Below are 19,543 nucleotides of genomic sequence, written 5' to 3' on the forward strand. Positions count from 1 at the left end.
ACCCCAGATGCTGTCCTGCATCTCTGGTTGTTTTTTCAGGATCTCTCCTCATGTGAGGGCGTGGAATTAAAACAGCATCTTTTCTTCACGCTGGTATGTTCAGTGCTGGAGTACAAGCGATGAAGGTATCAAACCTGACAATGCAAATCAGGTTTAGCAGCAGCAAAAGCTGGGGCTTGTTTGCTTTCAGTTTCTCTAATCCATAGAAATACTCTAAAACTGCAGCCCATTTTTGTTTTCCCAAAGTAAATGAAAAGGTGTTTAACCTGAAACAATTCTGCATGTATTGTATGCAGGAAGCACATGTTCTCTGAGGCTTTAGAGACGGGCTTGATCGCTCCCTCTCCCATTCATCATTTTAAAGCAAGTGGTTAGCGGGTGGCTGTTCTTCATCCCTGGTGTGATCCTTTATGGCCATCTTCAGTGCAGATGAACTTTGTTCAGATGGTTCGTGTGAGCTATTTAGTAACTGTGTAGACTTTAGTAGAACTGTTCTTTGGGGAGCACTGTCTTTTTCTGGGGGATCAGGCTTGTCAGATCACACCTCTGTCCTTTGATCAGACCCCTGACAAAGCCTGAGGGAGGTGGCTGCACAGGTGACAACCCAGCAGCTCAGTGACAGTGTTAAATAAAGGAAACAAAGCGTTAAATAAGGCTAGGTTGTGCGATAACAGCAGCACTATGTGTTAAATGAACCTCCATACTTTTTTCATCCCTTATTCTGGGTAGCGCAGACATTTGACTTTATGAAGACTGATCATCTAATTTTAACCTCCCCACACACACACACAACAAACCAAGCAGAAGATCGGTTCTACAGTGAGAATCATTTTCTGTGTAGACCCTTTGAAATTTAGCAGGGCAGCTGTAATTGTTATGGCTTCCACTGTGTTACTGGGTAGGTGCGAGTTCTTGACGAATGCAACTGTAACTAGCAGCTGGTGAAAACAAATAGGTCTTATTTTCATGGACTCTACCAACTACAAAAATTCTTTCGACTTTCATGTCTCTTGTCCCTTAATATGACATACACTAAGTATCATTTTAAAGCATATAAAAAGTTATATAAAAAAAGCAAAGAAAAAGCCCTTTTCAGTTCTAGATTGAGACTTCAACCAGGCATGCAGCATACATAAAGCAGACTGCCAGGCTCCCATTCAGCAAAGTCCCAGAAAAAATAATTGCAGCTAGCTAGCATGGCAGGATTTTCTTCATTCTCCACAGAGTCCTCGCTCGCGGTCCTGTGTTCATCGTTTTATCATTTTTTGTTTGTGGAACATATGCTTTATTTTCAGCAAGAGTAAACAGATCATGTTACAGTAGTTCCTAAAGTGTGATCCAGGTGGAGCAAAGAGGCTGATGGCAGGGCAGTGCCCCCGGCACCCAGGCCTGTATCTCCACAGAGCCAGAAGATGCCTGATCGTCTTGCACATGTGCTGGTGAGGAGGATGTGTGAAGAGCTGTCTGTCGGCCCGTCTCTGATCTTGTGCATACTGATGGAAGAGGGCTGTCCTCACCCTGGGACTTATTCATAAAACGCTTGCTGTCACGCTACATTGAAAGCTGTTATTTGTTTTCAGTTCAGACTGTTGTTTGGGGCTTTGCTTAGTCCAAATTTGAAACTGAATGAGAAATACAGTTCATGATTTTCAACAAAAAAAAAGACAATTACCTGTAAGAAACTGTGAAGTAGGTGCCATAACAAATTGCATGCTCATGAACTCATGAAAGTCAAGGTGTCCCATTCTTATTATTTATAATAGATATACGAGATTATATCCCCCAGTACACTCCCTCCGTGTGTTTTTTTTACTCTAAAAAGTGTCGGTTTTATAGGATGTGAATTTACAAACCAGCCTGTGGCTAAAGATCTGCGCCTGTGGCTGGAAGGTTGCCGGTTCGTGTCCTGCGGCCGGCAGAGGAATCCTACTCCGTTGGGCCCCTGAGCAAGGCCCTTAACCCCAACTGCTCCAGGGACGTCGTATAAATGGCTGACCCTGCACTCTGACCCCAAGCCTCTCTCGCTGTCTGTGTGTCTCACAGAGAGCAAGTTGGGGTATGCAAAAAGACAAATTCCTCGTACAAGAAATTGTATCTGGCCAATAAAGTGATTTAATCTTATCAATTCCTGCGTGCATACACTTTCCAGGGCATTTACATTGTGCACTTTTTCATCTGTCACATTTGCAGTCTGATTAGTTTGTGCAGAAAGTGATTTTTGAATGTCGGCTGCCATGTGCCATAAATACGGCTGTGGTTTTGTTTTTGGAACATTTTCCCATCACTGTTGTACTGTACCCCTTTAAGATTTAGCCTATGCCTGGTTTCTTTTTTAATCTTTATTTTGCCTTAACAGATTAACAGAGCCTGGGTGTCCATCCCCCGCAACATGGCATGTTTAACATCTTGTGCTTCTTAAAAGAATAAAACTGAAAGTTGCTTTGACCCAGTTTTCAGCTGAATTCTCTGAACCTTAAGAAGGCCAATTCTCAGTGGTGTATTTTTGGGGGTTCTTACAACATATAATGCTTCATGAGTGCAATACAGCAGGAGTTTTTGTCTTAAGAAGAAGGAAGACTCTCATATAGGTCTGCTCCTGTTTTTCAGTTGGTGCATATCCCCATTCTTTCTGAACATGTGAATTTGAGCATATTTGAACAGATGCAAATTCACTGTGGTTAGAACCATGATAAGTAATTTGTTTAGGTCATGGTAGGAGAAGTAATGTTTTCAAAGATGGGTGACTAGTTTGCAGGGAGTCAGTAAGACTAGATGTGGGAACAACAGCAGCACCCTGACTAAACCAACAACTGTACCCTGAGCTGTGGCCTACTGGAGTTTTAGAGGATGAATTAGTCTTGTGCACAGAGCTTTATTGTTGATCCATGAACAGGTGTAATATCATAGGCTGTCTTAATACCAGCTGTTAAAAATTTAAGCTTCCATAGGCATGCGATGATGTCCTTACCACACACGCGGTTCTCCTTGATGATGAAACATGTATAGGTAATCTCCGTAAACCTTTCTCTAATTCAATTAAACTGTAAAAGGCCACCAGGGAATACACACAGTATCCTGCCTCCTGTTTACACTGTCTGTTTATTGTGTACTAACTGACCTTTATAAAGGTGCAGGCATCAGACATGGCTCTAGGTTGACTCAGAAAGTACAGATGCACACTGACGTGGGCTGACTCTCGTCCTGTCATACGTTTAGCGCAGTGGTTTCCAATCCTGGTCCCAGAGACCCACACCCCTGCTGGTTTTCATTCCATCCCACCTTCAATAGATCTGATGGTGATCTTGAGCTGATGCTACTTTAACTAGCAATTTTTTGCCATTTAAGTCAACCGACTTTAAAATTAAGGCAACCCCCTCCGCACAAGTTGTACACTCAATACTGGGTGGGTTTCATTTTGTTGGAAGCCAGGTACCTCCATCTACCCTGTGAAAACCAAAACACCCCTATCAAGTACAGGGTTTAAAATTTGCATTTTATGGGTCAAATGGCATTAGGATTCTATCTAGGCCCTTGTTTAATCCCTGTAAAATGTAAAACCTGTTAAGATTGCCATTGGGGAGCAAGCTTTGTTCCTGGTTCCAAACTTACTAGTTCCAGATATGTATTTGCAGTTGTTATTGGTTATACAGCTGTTTCCCAGCAAAACATGTGAAGAATTTTGTTTATTTTTAAGGTGATATTATTATTGAAAACACATGTTGTTTTCTAACTAAATGTTGCAAGCTTGCAGTTTTTTTCCTCCGAGCTTTCAGTCTTTAATTTTAAGAGTTTAGGTTTTTTTTTTACCCATCCATTTTTAGAACGCAGCGTATCCTGTTTTAAATCTTTCGCAGTTGTTCCCAAAGCCCTGAATATCAGATCATCCATTTTAGTTTTATTCCTAGATCTTACTTGACTCCTCAGAGACGGTTCCTACTGGGACTCTCTGACACTCTGAAGTTGGCTCAGTGTTCTCGGGGAGCAGCGTGTTTTCAGGTGAGGCTGTGCCCTAGAGACGAGTCTCCTCAACTTTACTGTTCTGGAGAAAAATATTCTTTCTTTCGTCACTGGATTTGCCTATGCTGTAGAAGTGGATTTGATTGGCTGGCATTACTGCTAAGAAGGGAAGTCGTTCTGGGCTAGTTAACTCCTTGGTACCAGGAAGTCCTTTGCATTTCTTGGAAGGGAAGATAGTCTTCATCTGGAGGTACTTCAAGAATGATGAGAAATGAAAGTGCATGCTGGGCCTACACTGAAACATGCATCTGTGGGTAGGGGGACAAAGGTAGTTGGCTTAGAGTGTTGCTTTCAGTATTCTTACCATTTTTTAATGCTATGTTCTGGATGGCACTGGTGCGCAGTTGACATTGCCACCTCACAGCGCTGGCGTCCTGGGTTCAATACCAGTCCTGGGATGTGAACGACGTGGAGTTTGTATGTCCAACATGTGTTCTTGGGGATTTCCTCTGGGTGCTCTGGTGTCCTCCCACAGTTCAAAATCATACTGATAGGTTAATTGGCTTCTGGAGAAGATAGCCATATAGCCACAGAGAGGTGTGTGTTCTTTACAGGTCCAGGGTGGAAGACTGTTGTCATCTGCAAGGAAGGAGGAGATCATGGGAGAAAAATGTAATCCCTTACAACTTAGTTATATTGTTTGTCAAGGGAATTTTTATTTTAAAAAATGACAAAAAAAAAGCCAAAGATGCCTTTCCTGGACAGCTGGGATTCATCCTGGGAGTGTAGGGTTCTAGTTGGGTTTGCGGGAATGTGCACACTCCAGATGGACATGTGCCTCAGTCCAGAATCGCCCCTCAGGGTGTGGATCACAGAGGTAGTAGCACTGACCCCTGTTCTTTTCTTAACCTCCACCCTCTCACTTTAAAGTTTTACCAAGCCATTTTTCAGCTGAAATGGTCAGCTTCTATACATAACAAATTTGTTGTTGAGCTGGAATGTGACTTTCTTTAAAAATAAAATTGCATAGGTTCCACACTCCTGTTTCAGTTTTGCACCACTGAGGTGACACACTGATAGATTTGGTTTGGCGATGAAGTGCTTTAATAGACCATTATGGGGCACAATTGAGGTGCATATGAGTATTGCCTTCCTTTCAGTTGCCCAGGTGTGCTAGGACCCCACATATGGTATAGACACAGACAGGGCATATATAAATATAAGGAAGGGCAGTAGTGTATGCTAGAGAGGCCAGCCTATTAGCTGCCTGCCTGTGCTGTGAGGTCATGTCTCCCTGCCGACCTGACTAATTTCCAAAGAATTCATGTCTCTCCTTTGCTCGTGTCGGCGCCTCGCCCTCTTGTCCCCGCAGATTGGCTCGGCCCCTCTGTTCATCAGTTATCACCTGTCACCTGTTGAGCATGGCTCTTTCCCAAGAGCAGCTCTCTCTCTGCCTCCGGCTCCACCCGATGTGTGCCAGCGCCTTTGGGCTCTGGTATCCAGAGTCAGAATGCAGCCAGGCACACGGTATGAGACCTCAGTGTTTTGTAGGAGCGTGCCACAAGAGGTGGTGCTCTCATTCCTCTGACAGGATTCAACACTGGCTTGACAACCACCCACCAAAGTGTTTTAAATTTAGCCCTGAAAGCTCATTTTGCTGTGTTGTTCTGCTATTGCACGCACAGTGGACTTGCACATTGCTTTGTTATACTGTCACTTTGAAAAAATATTTTGGGTTTTTTATTGCTTGCAGTAGGAAGACCAAAAATGGCAAGCTAACATCAGTACTTAATCACCTTGGGTGCAAACTTGATACTGGACATTGCAGGTACAGGGGCACTGAAATACAAGAAGTTATTGAGCCGTGCTACAGACACTACCTTATCTGTGCAGGTTGTCTTCTTCGCTGTTATTTTGTGCCTTTGTTTGTAACGATTTCTTCCTTCTTTGTGGACAAGTTGCTCTTTTGTCAGGCGGGTCTTTCTTTTTCTCTGTTTTTGGTAGATCGCATTTTTATGTGCCAAAATAGGCAAGAAACAGTGCAAGAAGTTTAACAGGTTCTTTTTCTAATTTCCTTTATTTCTGCCTTAAAGGCACATTAACAGAAGTAATGTTTGTTTGACCAATTGTATTTCTTGACAAGTGAGGCTCTGAACCGAAACAATGCTGGAGAATTAACAGAATGTACTGTACAAAAGATTTGGAACAAACCAGTAAGTGAGAAAAGAGTGGATGAACTCAAGTACCACATTAAAGTGGTACATCTTTATAAAGTGGTTTGTTGGCAGTGTTTTGGATATGTTTAACTTGGTACTAAACTATCTATCTGGACCTGCCACCTGTGATTTGTGGTTGATTCTTTGCTTAACAGGTTTTTTTCTACTAAAATAAAATGCATCAAGAAAAGCAAGAATTGATATATGGATAAAGAGATTTTTTTTTTTGCTGTTGCACTATATTCATTTAGCTTCCAGTATAATTTTTAGGGTGGTCCTTAAGTTTATCCTGGCTTTGCTGAGTGAGGATTATATACAGTTTTACAGTATTCCCTTAACCAATCCCAAGCTGATCTCCTGAATGATCTCCAGGCCTCACTGGAATACTGCAGTGGGAGGAGCTGTATGAAAACTGTTTCCCCAGTTTTACATTTCTCACAGTTATATTGCCAAAACTGCAAACCTGTCATTGCTAGGACTTGAAATGATGATGTTCGGTGCAGGATAGCTAGCGTTGTGAAACAGCTGCACTCCTTGAATGGAATGGAGATAACAGAAGGTTCCTCTTAATGCTTATTTACATCACTACGTATATTATATGCGTGGGATTTTGTCAAGCATGATATTTGCTTACTCTGGTTTAGTTGTAGGCGGTTGCACAATGACGTCTTTTGTTAAAAGTCCAAAAATAAATCATTTAATTTTGTCTGTCATCACAGGTAAACTTCACTGTGCTAAAAACATTAGTTCGTAATGGGTGGTGTCTTAAATCAATAACAAGGCTTATTATTTGCGTTTTAAACCTAAATCTTTAAATGCCTGTTGTGGCCTTCCTGTATTGGAAACCAGCCAGAGGAGATGTACTAGAAGTTTCTTCTCTTCTTGTCTGAGCCCAGTGTGATTTTTAGCATGAGTTACTCGCCAGATTTCCGGGGCTGTGCTTTCTCTCATTGACAGGCATTCTCAAGGAGATGCAGGAATACTTTGCCAGTTCAGGCGCACAGGCCTTTTTAAAGCTTTTCCTCTTTCCTTTTTTCTTTACCAAAACATGTTGTTTTTTCAGAAGACTCATTCTGACACAATACTGTAGCATACAGTGTGAGGCTGCTTTCTGAGGGAGGTGGCAGAAGAGGGGAGACATGAAGAATGTCTGTTTACCTGCATGTCCTGCAGTTCCTGTCTCAATATCTGCCATCACATGGAAGTGTTAGAATTAGTGTTTCAGAGTGAGTCGTATTTCATAGTCTGTAATAATTTCAAAGGCACCCAGACAGAAATATTGGAAATTCTTCCCTCATTGTGGATGTGTAGCAGAAATTTACTAACGATGTAGGAAACACAGTTAATACTGACAAAGTGAGCATAGCTCAATGTGAGACACAGTGACTGCCATTCCTGTAAGACTCAGAATTGCATTGTGTTGTGTGTCAGGAGCAGAGCTCCAAAATGCGAAATAAGGGCTTTGGATACAGAAATTGGCAAGCGTTTATTGTACTTCATCACCACCTCATAAAGATGTGTCTCAATGAAAAACGAAATTAAGAGCAGAAGCAATTCAGTACTAACGAGAAAATCAGTAAATGGTTGAAAACGGTAAAGAGGCGTATGCACCACTTAAAAAAAATATATATTCCTGCATGTAAATTGAAAAAAAAATTAAAAGAGGCGAGTAAATGTGGTGCCACTAATAACTATAAACAACAACTAGACATAAATGTCTTTCAGAAGCTGTTGTTGCCATTTTGACTTTCAGGCAGATCTTGGTCAGTGGTGTAAGATTTTATATTTTATATTTGAGGTGGAAGAGGGGTGGCATTTTTAAATGATATTATTTGCATTCTAAAATAAGATGTACTATAGGCGAAGCACTATTCCCAGTTACTCTGGTAACCCTTCTTATACCCTGTCAGCAAGGCGGAACTGTGCTCCAACAAAACCCAGATCTCATGCGACTTTGTTAGTCGCATTGGAGTGATCTACAATAATCTCATGCATCTTTGCCGACACCGACCATTGACTGTTAAGGCTACTTTTACACTCTTAAAAACCAATTAAGATGCGCTGCAAATGTTTCCTACATTTACATTTTCTTTTTTGGTAAATTTAAGACGATGTGGGATTTAGGTAGCACCTAAAATGGGGTGACAGCTGGGGCGGAAAAGCCATATTTAGGGGTGGTAGCACCCTGTACCATCCCCTCTGGATATGCCCCTAGACTCAGTGTGTATTTATTGTGTTGTGTACATATATATCTGTGCAGGTGAAGTTAAAACAGTGTACTGTATTTTATAGCATTGGCACATGTGTGTTTTGTCACAGGAAACCCAGATTATACTTTATTTTAAAATAAGCCTAAAAGTTTCAGCAGTGAGGTCTGTTGGAACCCTTTTTCGCCGGATATGTTTGCACGTTAAAGTTTTGGATGTACATGTTTCATCTCTGTTTATGGTGTACACACAAGAAGAACACGCCATATATTATGCTGATCTTGTTTTTGCTTTGCTAGGAATTCTTTCACGCCTGTTTCTTACATTCATCTCAATTTTCATTTTTCACATTGCTGTGCTTGTCTGACAATGAGCTCCTTTCCCCTCAGTGTCTCTGGCTTTGCTGCTTGCCAGGCTGCACTTATCTGTGGGTTTGAGTGGAGTCTCCCTGGCAATGCTGACACTGACTCTCCTATGAGGGCTGTGGGTAGAGAAAGGTTCAAGATGCTGTGTGAATAGTAGGAGTCCTCCGATCATCTGCTTGACGTGCTCTTTAATATTAATCTTTTATAGTGAAGCTGTAATTCAGCTGAATTAAGAGTGCACGTTTGCATCCACAGTCTTATCGGATCATCTCTTGTCCATGTTTTTGAATTGTATCTTTTATCTTCATCCAGAGACCATCGCCACCTGTCTCATCAGTGCTGGATGTGCTATCTCTTCTCATGGGTTTTCTTGCAAAAAATGTGGTCAGACCCAGGTAGTATATTTATCCTTTTTAGTCACAGGCTCTCGTTATCTCATGTCCCTTTGCAGAGTGCTTACTGTACAAATCAAGAGACGGTGGTGACAGCCATTTATGGCATTGATAACTGCACTCTCCCTTCTGCATTTGAAGAATAAACAACACAAGATTAAAATACTTAGTTGCAACAATATCTGGAAAGTGAATTGCATAATGGGTGGAATATAGTGGTAGTGAATATGATGTGCTTTCCGACCAGCCCTGGTTTATGTGACAGACTTGGCTGTGCACTGTGACCTGGTCTCAGCTCTGTCCATGCATGTTCAGTGCACGTGGTATTTACCACTGCAGGAGCTCTGGGCCATGAGTTGGGAATACAGAAATACCCCCCAACGAATTAAGACCACTATTTTCTCTTATTACACAGACGCATATGAATCAGCAGCAGGATTCCTACCAGTTCATACATCTCTCATTACTCTTAACAATCTTTCTTGTTTATACAAACGGAGGACAGTGATGGTTGCATTCCTTAATCACGAAGAGTGGTGTATGTAAATACTGGCAACAAATGATTTAAAAAAATCAACTTTGCTTAAGGTGGATTCTTGGGGACTGCTGTGAGGGACATTGGCCTATAAACAGGTTTTTTGGTGAATGACAACAGAAGTCCTGGTCATTAAGCTTCTTTTAAGTTGTCCACAAGCGGTGATAGGGCCTGTTCATCCTTGCTCACTTTGACACCACCCTTGATTCACCCACCATCCCCTAAATCCTTGACAGCCATCAGCTAAAATTAGCTTGATAATGCTTGGAGGCCAGCAATCAGAGAACGGATCTGGAATAGATGCGCAGCCTAATCTCCCCCCTCCCTGCAATGCTTACTTGTAAGATGGACTGTCATCATAGAAAAGCAGCTTAAAGGGGTCACCTCTCTCTCTCCCTGTCTCCCTCTCACTCTTTCCACTGCCTCTTAAATGTTGTGTCAAAACTAAGCCTCCCATGCCAGCAGGCCAGTTTTCCCTATCTCAGTTGTCTCTATGTCTCTTGCGGTTTGGCCACACTCGGGGGTCTGTGCGGATCTGTTTGGCAGCTGACACAGGGGAGGCTTTTTGGCCTTGGGTGATTAGACTGGAATAATCCCCCAGTACCCCACCTCAACACTTCTGGGAATCCTGTTTTCTATGTGAGGCGGGGGTGGGAGGAGTCAAGGTATAGATAACATCTGGGGAGTTCATATTTTTCCAGCAAAAAACGACGGCGATCAGGACCCCGTGTGTGTCTTTTCAGTAAGTGACTTGACCTTCGAGGGGTACACCAGTGATCTCTTTGAGAGTGGACAGCCACCTTCACCCTTACTTTTCTTCTCTCTCTCTGGGTCCTGATGGACCTACAGTGCATTTTTGAACAGCGCAATAAGGTACTATCTCCTGCTGTCTGTGTCTGCTGAGTAGAGGCTTTTAGTATAGATAATGCACAGGGCAGGTGGTGATGATGTTTGTACAACCTTATGTGTTTGCAAGGGTTTAGTAACTGCCCCCTGTCATGCAGACATTTCCCTCACATTGCTTTTAAAAGTGCTGGAATGAAATATATTCTGCATCCTTTAAGCGCGACTTCTTCCCATTGTAAATTGTGTTCTGAATCTTCTTGCCACCGGGTGATGATCACTCCAGGTTTATTTTATTGTATGTGATGATTCATGTGTCTTTAGTTCAAGCTGTCATCATTGTTAAATGCAGGCTTATGAGAAATAATGGATTTTCTTGTAATTCTTTGTGAGTGGAGGCTTGCTCATTAAATTGACTGTTTTCACTCATTGTAAATGCTGATTTTCTTTTTGTTGCTATTGTGCGGAAATCCTAAATGACTAAATACACAATTACTCGAAGATTTAAATCACCTTTACTCTGCAGGTCCTCACAACACAGACCTGTCCATGCTGTAATGGTAAGGGCAGTTTTAGACCCGTAATTTTTTTTTTTTCATTTTATGAAAACCCCCTGCATAGTTGCATTGGTCTCAAGTTTTTTGGGCATGTTTTCTGGTTGATCGGCTTGGTTGTTGTGGCTCCTTTGTGCGGTGCGATCCAGGAGAGGCTATTACACAGTAAGCTGCCGAGTGAGGATGGTTATCTCAAGGAGCAGCTGGGAGCCGTATTCATAAAACTTTTATTCCACACACCGAGGTTACACCTGCTACTTAACTAATGAAAGAACAACACAATCAGAAATGTTGTGGTGTAATGTTTCACAATGTTCATTTTAGAAGAGATGGTTAAACATTTTTGCGACATCAGGTTTAATTTCTTATTTTCAAAATAAGGTCTTTAGTGTTACGGCGTGTTTTTAAGGCTACAGCTTTTGTTTTACACTGGCAGAGTTGCAGAAAAATAGGCTTATGTCTTCATTTCAGCAAATACCCTAACAGTTTGCTTATTTCTTTTACGTTGTAGATGCTAGGCGGGGGGAGAAATTCTAATGTCTAATGATATTTTCACGATAATGTGACAATCTTCCACATTATAATTAAGCCAATTTTAGTTGGATTGATTCATTGTATTTTCAACAAGCCTAGCATTTTTAAATAAAAAACTTTTTTTTGGAATTTGAATGGCTTTCTTTGACCTTCTACATAGGCCAATTGGTCAAAACTCAAGCACGGCTTTCTGCTTACTGACGCACAGCTATACGAGATGGCACTGGTTGTTCATTCTAAACGCGTTTCACTTCAAACCACTGAATTTTGCTCTCAGTACCTCTGCGTTGAATTAGCATTTACCGGTGTTATTCCAGAAGTTCATTTACAGAGACCGGGGGTTCCATTTTAATTATTAGCTTTATTAATCTTATTTGTAATAGAACCCTGGAAGAACAATTACAATGTATGGTTGTAGGCTGCTTTTTCGCCTGATCGTTGGCAAAAAACATCCTGTGATAAAGTAATATACAATTCTCTCACTGTTCAGTTCTACAGAAACTGAACAAATATTTTAGTTGGGAGCGAATATTTTTTGGATAAATTTTTTAGTGATGAAAAATATTTTTCCCCACAAATGTTCATTAGGAGAATGTGGTATTGTCAGGAGGCTGAAAGTTTAAAAAGAAAGATCAATTTTTTGTTTTGTGATAGTTTTTTTCTGAGTCAGCAGCGAGTGCTGGTTAAAGAAGTCCACTGGTGCTCTATTTCTGTCCAGCCCTCTGAACTCTGCACTGGCAACCTGTGGAAAGAATCCAAGCCGTTACCTTGTCTGATAAAAACTTGACCTCATCTAGACAGGACTACTAATTGTGTGAAGTGCAATGATGTAATTGCTACCGCTCCTCATAAATGATTTTCCAGCAGAGAACCTTTCAGTCTCTTCAGGTAGAGCAGATTACAATAAAATAACATGAGAAAATATGCAAGCAATTTAGGTTTTCTTCAGTGCCATAATAACCAGTAGCAGCTGCTCTTTAGGTATGCATGCTAATGGATTACTGTGCACTACACATTAATGTGAACTTCAGTGGTTCTCATTAGGGTTCACCCTTAAACTCTAAAGGCACTGACAAATGGTTTGGAAAGGATAGCAAGGCACAAATATATTTGATTTAGCAAATCTGAACATTTGTTGTCATTTCAGGCACCGAGTAGTAGTATGCACGGAGAGATAAAGGCACAGACTACTGGGTCTGATTTGTGGTTTTTAAAAGTTTTGTACAGGTGTTGGTTTGTGATGATATGCATAGTATGCATAGTATGTCAATTCCTGTAGTTTAGGAAAGAAGATGTGTGCTTATTGTATGATTAAGAAGGTATGATAGAGTAGGTGTTGCTTCCAGGGGCTGTCTGTTGATTGTTTTGCTTTGTTTTTTAGGCTTAATCTTACCTGACAGGAACCTCGCTTCCTGTGCTCTCAACCACTTGATTTAAAAATAAACCCAATTCAGTGCTGTGCGTTACAGTCTGCAGACCTGCAGAGAGAGGAGAGCTTTTATATAGCTTCAAGCACCAGCTTCTGAAGCAGAAAATACAGATGTGCTTATTTCTGATGAACAAAAAGGCATAGAAGTTTATTAAAAGGTGAGAGTTTGAAAAGACTGGTTAAGTGAAATGTACCCTGCTGGCTGAGAAGATCCTGTAAGGGATTGCAACATTTGCCGCACTCATTTTATTTTTACTATTCTCCAGAATACAAAGGCTTTTAAAACTAGTTTACTCATTAGGCCATAGGATAAGTTTCTCTGAGTTCAGTCTCTGACTTTGCATTTTTGCATTTTTTTGGGGAAACCTATGCTTCCAGGTGTGATAAAGACTGTGTTTGAGATGTGGAGCTGAGGATTCCAAAATTCTTGATACCCATTGGAAAGGGTTTCTGGAAAAGCTATACAGACATTGTAGATAAAATTAGAACTGGTATGATTGTAATTCCATAAAATCCTACGTGTGAAGGAGTATTCCTTATTCATCTTTTAACAGTGTCTCCCTTCTCTGTCTGCGAATAAAGTGCCTCTGGTTTTTTCCCTTCTGATCTTCTCTGGTTGTGGTGCTGTTCATGGTTTATTGATGACGATAAGAACATTTTGTAATGTTTGCGTATAACTCCACTGTTATGAGCTAATGAGAGACATTTTGTGCTATCCTGGTGTCTTGATAGGAGATTACATTTAAGTGAAACTTGCAGTACTTTAAATGAATTGCTCAATACTCTGGATGCACCTGAAGATTGCAGATCGGTTTTAGATTTCTGTAAGACGGCTTGGTGAGTTTGCCATTTGTCATTTTCGTCCGGTATGTGTAACATTGCTTACGCTTACTGTCTGTGTTTATCATTAGGCAGCAGGCAACCACAGTGCTTGCTGTGAGTATGAGGCAGATGTTGTCATTGTAACAAAGACCAGAGACTAGTAGTGCCATTTGTCTTTCTCTAAAGAGAAACCTCGTCAGTTAAGCGCATGGAATCCCTTAATCTTTTATTGTCTTCTAATGCATCTCTGTCATGTTTTGTGCTTTGATCATGCTTCCACCTTCTTCCATAATAAAATAAGGTTAGTACAGTGTCTTTGGCTCCCTCCGAAACTAGTCCTTGCTAGAGCAGTAAGAGCTCTTGCCTCTGTGGAGAGTACTTTGGTGATAAGCGAAAGGTCTAGGTTTGGACTTAAATCTGTATTCTGTGCACCAGATGTTGCAGAGGAGCCTCAGCCCCTGGTGTTTTCATTAAAAAGTCACAATGTACAGTACCAGTCTGCCTTGAAAACAAAACCTGGACACACCGAAACTTAACAGTGAGCTTCCTGTCACACCTGCACTAAATCTGGGTCTTGCGTGTCTTAATATGTTCCTAGGTAGATCTCCTTAGTCGCTTAAAGATGAATAATGTAAGATAACTGTGCCATTATTCCTTATCATATTGTACCCCATTGTTATGAAACCCTTTGTTTCATGTGATAAATCATATCTTGCAAATACAGAACGGTGTGGTGATCTTGAGCTTGTTTTATTGCCTAGTTTTCAGAGCGTAGAGCTCACCTTCTGAAAGATTCTTTGTGTTTCAGGACTGAAGGTATGTCCTTGGTGGTTTAAAAGACCATGATTACGAAGACAATTGATACATTTCAGAGCATCCGATGAGATACAACAGTAGGACCTTTTCCATTTTTAATGTACTGTAATGTGGAATGATCTGCTCTTTAATCTCTTTCACCATTAGGAAGATGGCTGCCTCTTTATGCTTTATGTTTGCATACTACTCCCTTTAAAATGAAGGTCCCTATACACTAATGTAATATGAGTTGAATGTTACAATTGGTGTGTCGAGCAGAGCACAATACTGTGTGACATTGCTGTGGTTTTTGCTGTTCCTGGATATCATTTTCTGCTCAAATCCTTAAGAAGAGGTCTCGGTTTCACCTGACAGAGAAAGAGGAGATGGTCTTGAGTTCAAATGAGTCCTTCCAGGAAACTTTGGGAATATTGCTTTAAGATTTATAATAAGGGCTTTCTTTGCACTGCAGCTACCCAAACTCTTAGTGACTTCAAATCTATTCGCCTGTGCGAAACTGTGGGATGTGTACTCTGCTGAAAACACCGCCCCCTCATCTTTGTGTTTTTTTTAAAGCAACAGAGTAATAGATCCTGGCTCTCCTGTAAAGCAGTAAATGAAGAAACGAAAGCAGCCCACCTATTTGATATACTTTTCTGCCGCACAGTTTTAAATCCAAAAACAGTACAAAAACATGCAAAAAAAACCCCTAGGATAAGAAGCTGTTGGTGTTGTACACATGTATTAGCTGTAACAGTGAACAAAATTCTTATAACTAAAATTGAAAAAGATTAGCTAGCTGCTAACTGGCTGCCAGACAGGTGATTGGTATGGGCATTTCCATGACCAAAAATTAAACCTGGTAGTTTTCTTGCTATTTTGGTGTTTGTTAAAAAGATTTCTACACTTACAGTTAGTTCAGGTTGTGCTGTGCCTTTTGTTAAATGTCATATTTTCAAAGCTGGCTGGAAAGATCTTGAGGTCTGCGGTTGCAAACCCTCTCAGACCTCCTAATTTTTCCTTTCACAGCTAGACACCCCTGTTTACTCACGGTGTGAATACATCTGTGGCCTTTTGATGAATTCCGTGTGCTTTGCAATCAGCGAGGCGCTGTGTACCCTTGAAGAGTACAGTACATTTTACACTGATTGAGTTCCAACTGCTCCCGTTAATAAAGCCTCACCTTGTTAAAATTCCTGAGTTGTCAGCTGTGCAAATGCATGTGTTCAAATAGTGTGTTATTCAGGATGTCTGTGTGCATGGAAACACTGAATAGTAAGAACCACCAATTGCGGGGACTGATCACCCTTTTAAACCCACGTCTTATATCAGAAATATCTCAATTGTGTATTTCTGAAGTCTTTTCCATTAATGTAAATGTTTTTTTATTGGAAAGCACTTTCGATTAACATGCTCCTTTGCTTACATTTTACCCGCATTTGAAAAAACATATGGTCAAATTGTCACTGTGCCTGTTTGAATATTGGATACAGTATCGAGGTGGAGGAAGGGTGCTTGCTTCAATCCAGATGCATACATTTTTTGAATGAGATGCAGCATCTTTGCCAGACATCTGTTGCATAAGCACAGAGTCCTGTAAGTATAGATATGTGGTCATGCTAGATTGTTATGGTGTGTGTGAGATCAATGTGGTGGTTGCTGCATGGAGAGCCCTTGGGCATGGTGATTGTTTTAGTACTTTCAGTGACTACAGAAAAATCCAATGAAATCTTTCCTGACTTGTCATTTAATAATCGCAGGCTGCAGACTTAGAGATATCAAATGAATGTCTGATGCGTCCATTTTATACTCTACGGTAATGGGCTGGAATAGGCACGGTGTAATGGAGAAGTCGATCTAGCTCTCCCAGTAAGGTATTGCATTGCATGCATATGGGTATGTGGCCTTAAACATATGACTTTTTTTTGTAAGTGAACAAATGTATGCTAATCAGTGCACCACAAACACAATTAGTGTGGTAGTTTATCTGCAATCTCTGTAATTGTGTATGTGCTTGGGGTTTTCACTCACTAAAGCAGCCATGCATGACTTCAGTAGCAATCCAGACAAAGCCATTGTACCACTACTGCTGCTTGAGATGCGGTGCAGTTAATGGATATTGGAAATGTTTGTGTAGCAGTTTGCAGTGATAACTGAAGTCAATTTTAGAATCCGATTGCTGTGATTACCTCTAGTTAACTCTCTTTTTCCCACCCATTGCTCTCCTACTAATTTAGCTAGTTATACATAGATACAGATCTAATGACTCACTGTCAGCTTGGAGAGTGTGTGGATGAATAGCAGGAGGAAGGATTTTGTTTTTGGAGATGTAAGCTTAACCAGCCCTCCGTTCCCCTTGAGTCTCATAATGAACACGCTGTGGTTGTGGAGTCTCCATCCATATGCCATGCACAGAGCAGCCAAGAGGCTGTGACATGCGTGCCCTGTACACTGTAATGAAGACATCCCCAATGTGTTAACAGATGCCAGGAATGAGGTTATGCAGCTCTGGAAATGAGAGGGGGAAACCCTGCACTAATCCATCAGGATCACCATCCCAGAAGGTCAGCTCCGTAGAATGTGACGCTCAAAATCTCTCCCAGGACAAAGCTGGTTAATCGTTCTCAGCCATTGATTATACACTATTTTTTCAAAGCTAACTTTGGCTGTGCTTTGGTAGTTCAGATTGAATTGTGCTCCATAGATTGAAACAGAACATGTTCTGACAGACCAGACCCCCCCCATCTCTTTTTTTAATAGGTTATCATGTCAGCAGGACCTGATAACCAATCACAATCCCCTGCAATATAAATACCCTGTTGCTTTCAAAGCAATAGCTTGCTTTTTTTGTGCAAAATCAGCAGGGGACTTTAGTATGCTCAAGTTGCAAATGGAGTATTCATATGTACAGGACTGTTGACCAGCAATGCTTTTGTCAAAGCAAACTGAGTCAGACCCTTGCAGTGTTCAAATTTAGTTATGGCCCTTCTCATCCATTTCAGAGAAATACACTGTGCTAGCCTAATAATTCTGCAAGTTTTGATTCAAATTAAAACCACACATCCGTAACGTATTCAGTTTCTGGGAAGGGTTAGGGAACTTCATGCATTTTTGCCTTCTTTCAAGTGATAAACACAGCACATGAAGGAAAATCATCTTTCAGCAGGGTTTTTTTTTTCTGCTGATAGCTGGCAATTGCACAAAAAAAATGGCTGACAAAAAAAGCTGGCAATTGTACGTCTTCTAGTATGGACACCAGTACCCCTGCCTCTGACGAGCTTGTAAGGGAAAGTGTCCGGTCCATGTAGAGTGGAATCACTGGAAAAGAAGAGAAAGGAAAACTTTGCTTTATATCACTTCAGAAGCCTCAGACCCACCATTTTTGACACTGCAGACGTGCGGTTATCCGATGGCTTCTAGAGTAAATTGAAAACAATCCCTTTCTTTTCTATAGTGCTAATCACTCATGTGTCGGACTGCATTGAAGTCTCAGCAGATCAAACATAACATTCATAATCTAGAAAAAAAGTGTGTTGACCAGGATGTCTTAATTTTTTAAAATGATGTTCGTACTTGACTAGAAAGTCTCTGCAGGTCTGCAGCACTTATCAGATAACTCCAGAACAGCACACCTTGTACTCTGATGTCTGCCACCTGATTGCACAGCAGCCTGGAGAACTGTATTACTGTACCCTAGATTTGCAAAGTGGAAAAGGACAAAAAGAGCTGACAATTCTTTTCCGTTGTTCATTGTCAACTAAGACGCTAAAAAGAAAAAGTGTTGGTTTTTTTTATAGAGATCATACTTTTAACCAAGTATTAATCGGAGAAAGAGGAAATCTGAACGTCTGTCTGAAATTGTAGGGCAGGATTTAAAAATAAAAAACTTGCAGAAATGACATTTGTAAGTGTGGACTGTTGATTTGCCAGATCTTCCCTTGTGCATGTTTCAAAAGGATAGACTGATACCATTAGTAGTGCTTTTGTAAGTTTAAAGGCATCAAAGAGAAAAGCTGAACAGATTGCTGTGTAATTATGTTAAAATGCACCGAGAAGGACAAAGTGAATTCCAGTAACTGTGCACTGATGGATCAGGCCTGTGAGCTGTGGCAATCTATGGAGAATGGCGAGCAGCCAATTTTGCTTTATTAGCTCTGGCTCTGGGCCCTGGGACATTCGTCAGGAATATGGGTGTCCATTGATATGACAGGATTTTTCATCCCCGGTCCAGTTGTAAAGCATAACCCTGCACGTAGTCTCAGAAGGGCACACACGTGCTGTCCAAATAAGGTGGTTAAACTGGTCACTTTCAATAAACAGGAAACAATGCAGCATTTTTGATCATGTTTATGTCCTGTTTGTTATTTTGCTTTTAAACTCTAGGATGCACGAGTGTGTCTTCAATGAACACTTTGAGTCGTTTGTGTGTTGTCAGCAGTGGTTGCTGAGATTGGGTGACACTGCTTTGACAAATAGCATGAAGTTAGTGGGGCAACAGGCAATTGTTTTTTCAGATATTTAGTAATTTTGTGTTTGTTTGAATAGTGGAAGAGCAACAGGTCCTTTAAAAGTCTTTTAATTTGCTGTAGGAAAGGGCAATGGGAGAGAGGTGGACTCTGAGCTCAGCAGATTTGGAGTCTAGTTGCGTTTGCCCACCTCTCTAGGACTGAAAGATCAGAGTGATCAGGAAGTAATTTAAACTTTTCCTACTGCAAGGCTTTAGGTAATCTGTTAACCAAATCTGCAAGGCCATTTTAGTCAAATGCAAAGGGTTTTGCAAAACAAAGCTCCTGGCCACATCTGACCAATCCCTCTTCTTACTGTGAGCGATTGAATCCGTATCTCTTATTGGAGAACACAGGACTCCTTTACAGCTCTAAGGCAATTACCCCGG

At 41.0% G+C, this 19,543-nt stretch overlaps 1 protein-coding gene across 7 annotated transcripts in view; it reads left to right on the top strand.

The window, feature by feature from the left end:
- Window positions 1-19,543, top strand: part of ip6k1 (inositol hexakisphosphate kinase 1) — a 43,373-nt gene that overhangs the window by 2,574 nt on the left and 21,256 nt on the right. The window contains exon 3 of one of the 7 annotated variants that reach the window (XM_088636628.1): window positions 3,906-3,996. The exons of 2 other annotated variants lie outside the window; for them this stretch is intronic. Coding sequence is in view for 2 of the 5 variants with exons in the window: in XM_088636625.1 (XP_088492751.1) it covers window positions 17,133-17,213 (81 nt within the window). In the remaining 3 variants the exon portion in view is untranslated. Of the gene's footprint in view, window positions 1-3,905; window positions 3,997-10,436; window positions 10,546-13,171; window positions 13,191-13,772; window positions 13,870-17,117; window positions 17,214-19,543 lie in introns of those variants that run through there. 4 more of the 7 variants (XM_088636626.1, XM_088636632.1, XM_088636631.1 and 1 more) reach the window with 4 other exon arrangements.

The sequence above is a fragment of the Lepisosteus platostomus genome, chromosome 6 (genome assembly GCF_059453375.1).
Source record: "Lepisosteus platostomus isolate fLepPlt1 chromosome 6, fLepPlt1.hap1, whole genome shotgun sequence".
NCBI lineage: Eukaryota > Metazoa > Chordata > Actinopteri > Semionotiformes > Lepisosteidae > Lepisosteus > Lepisosteus platostomus.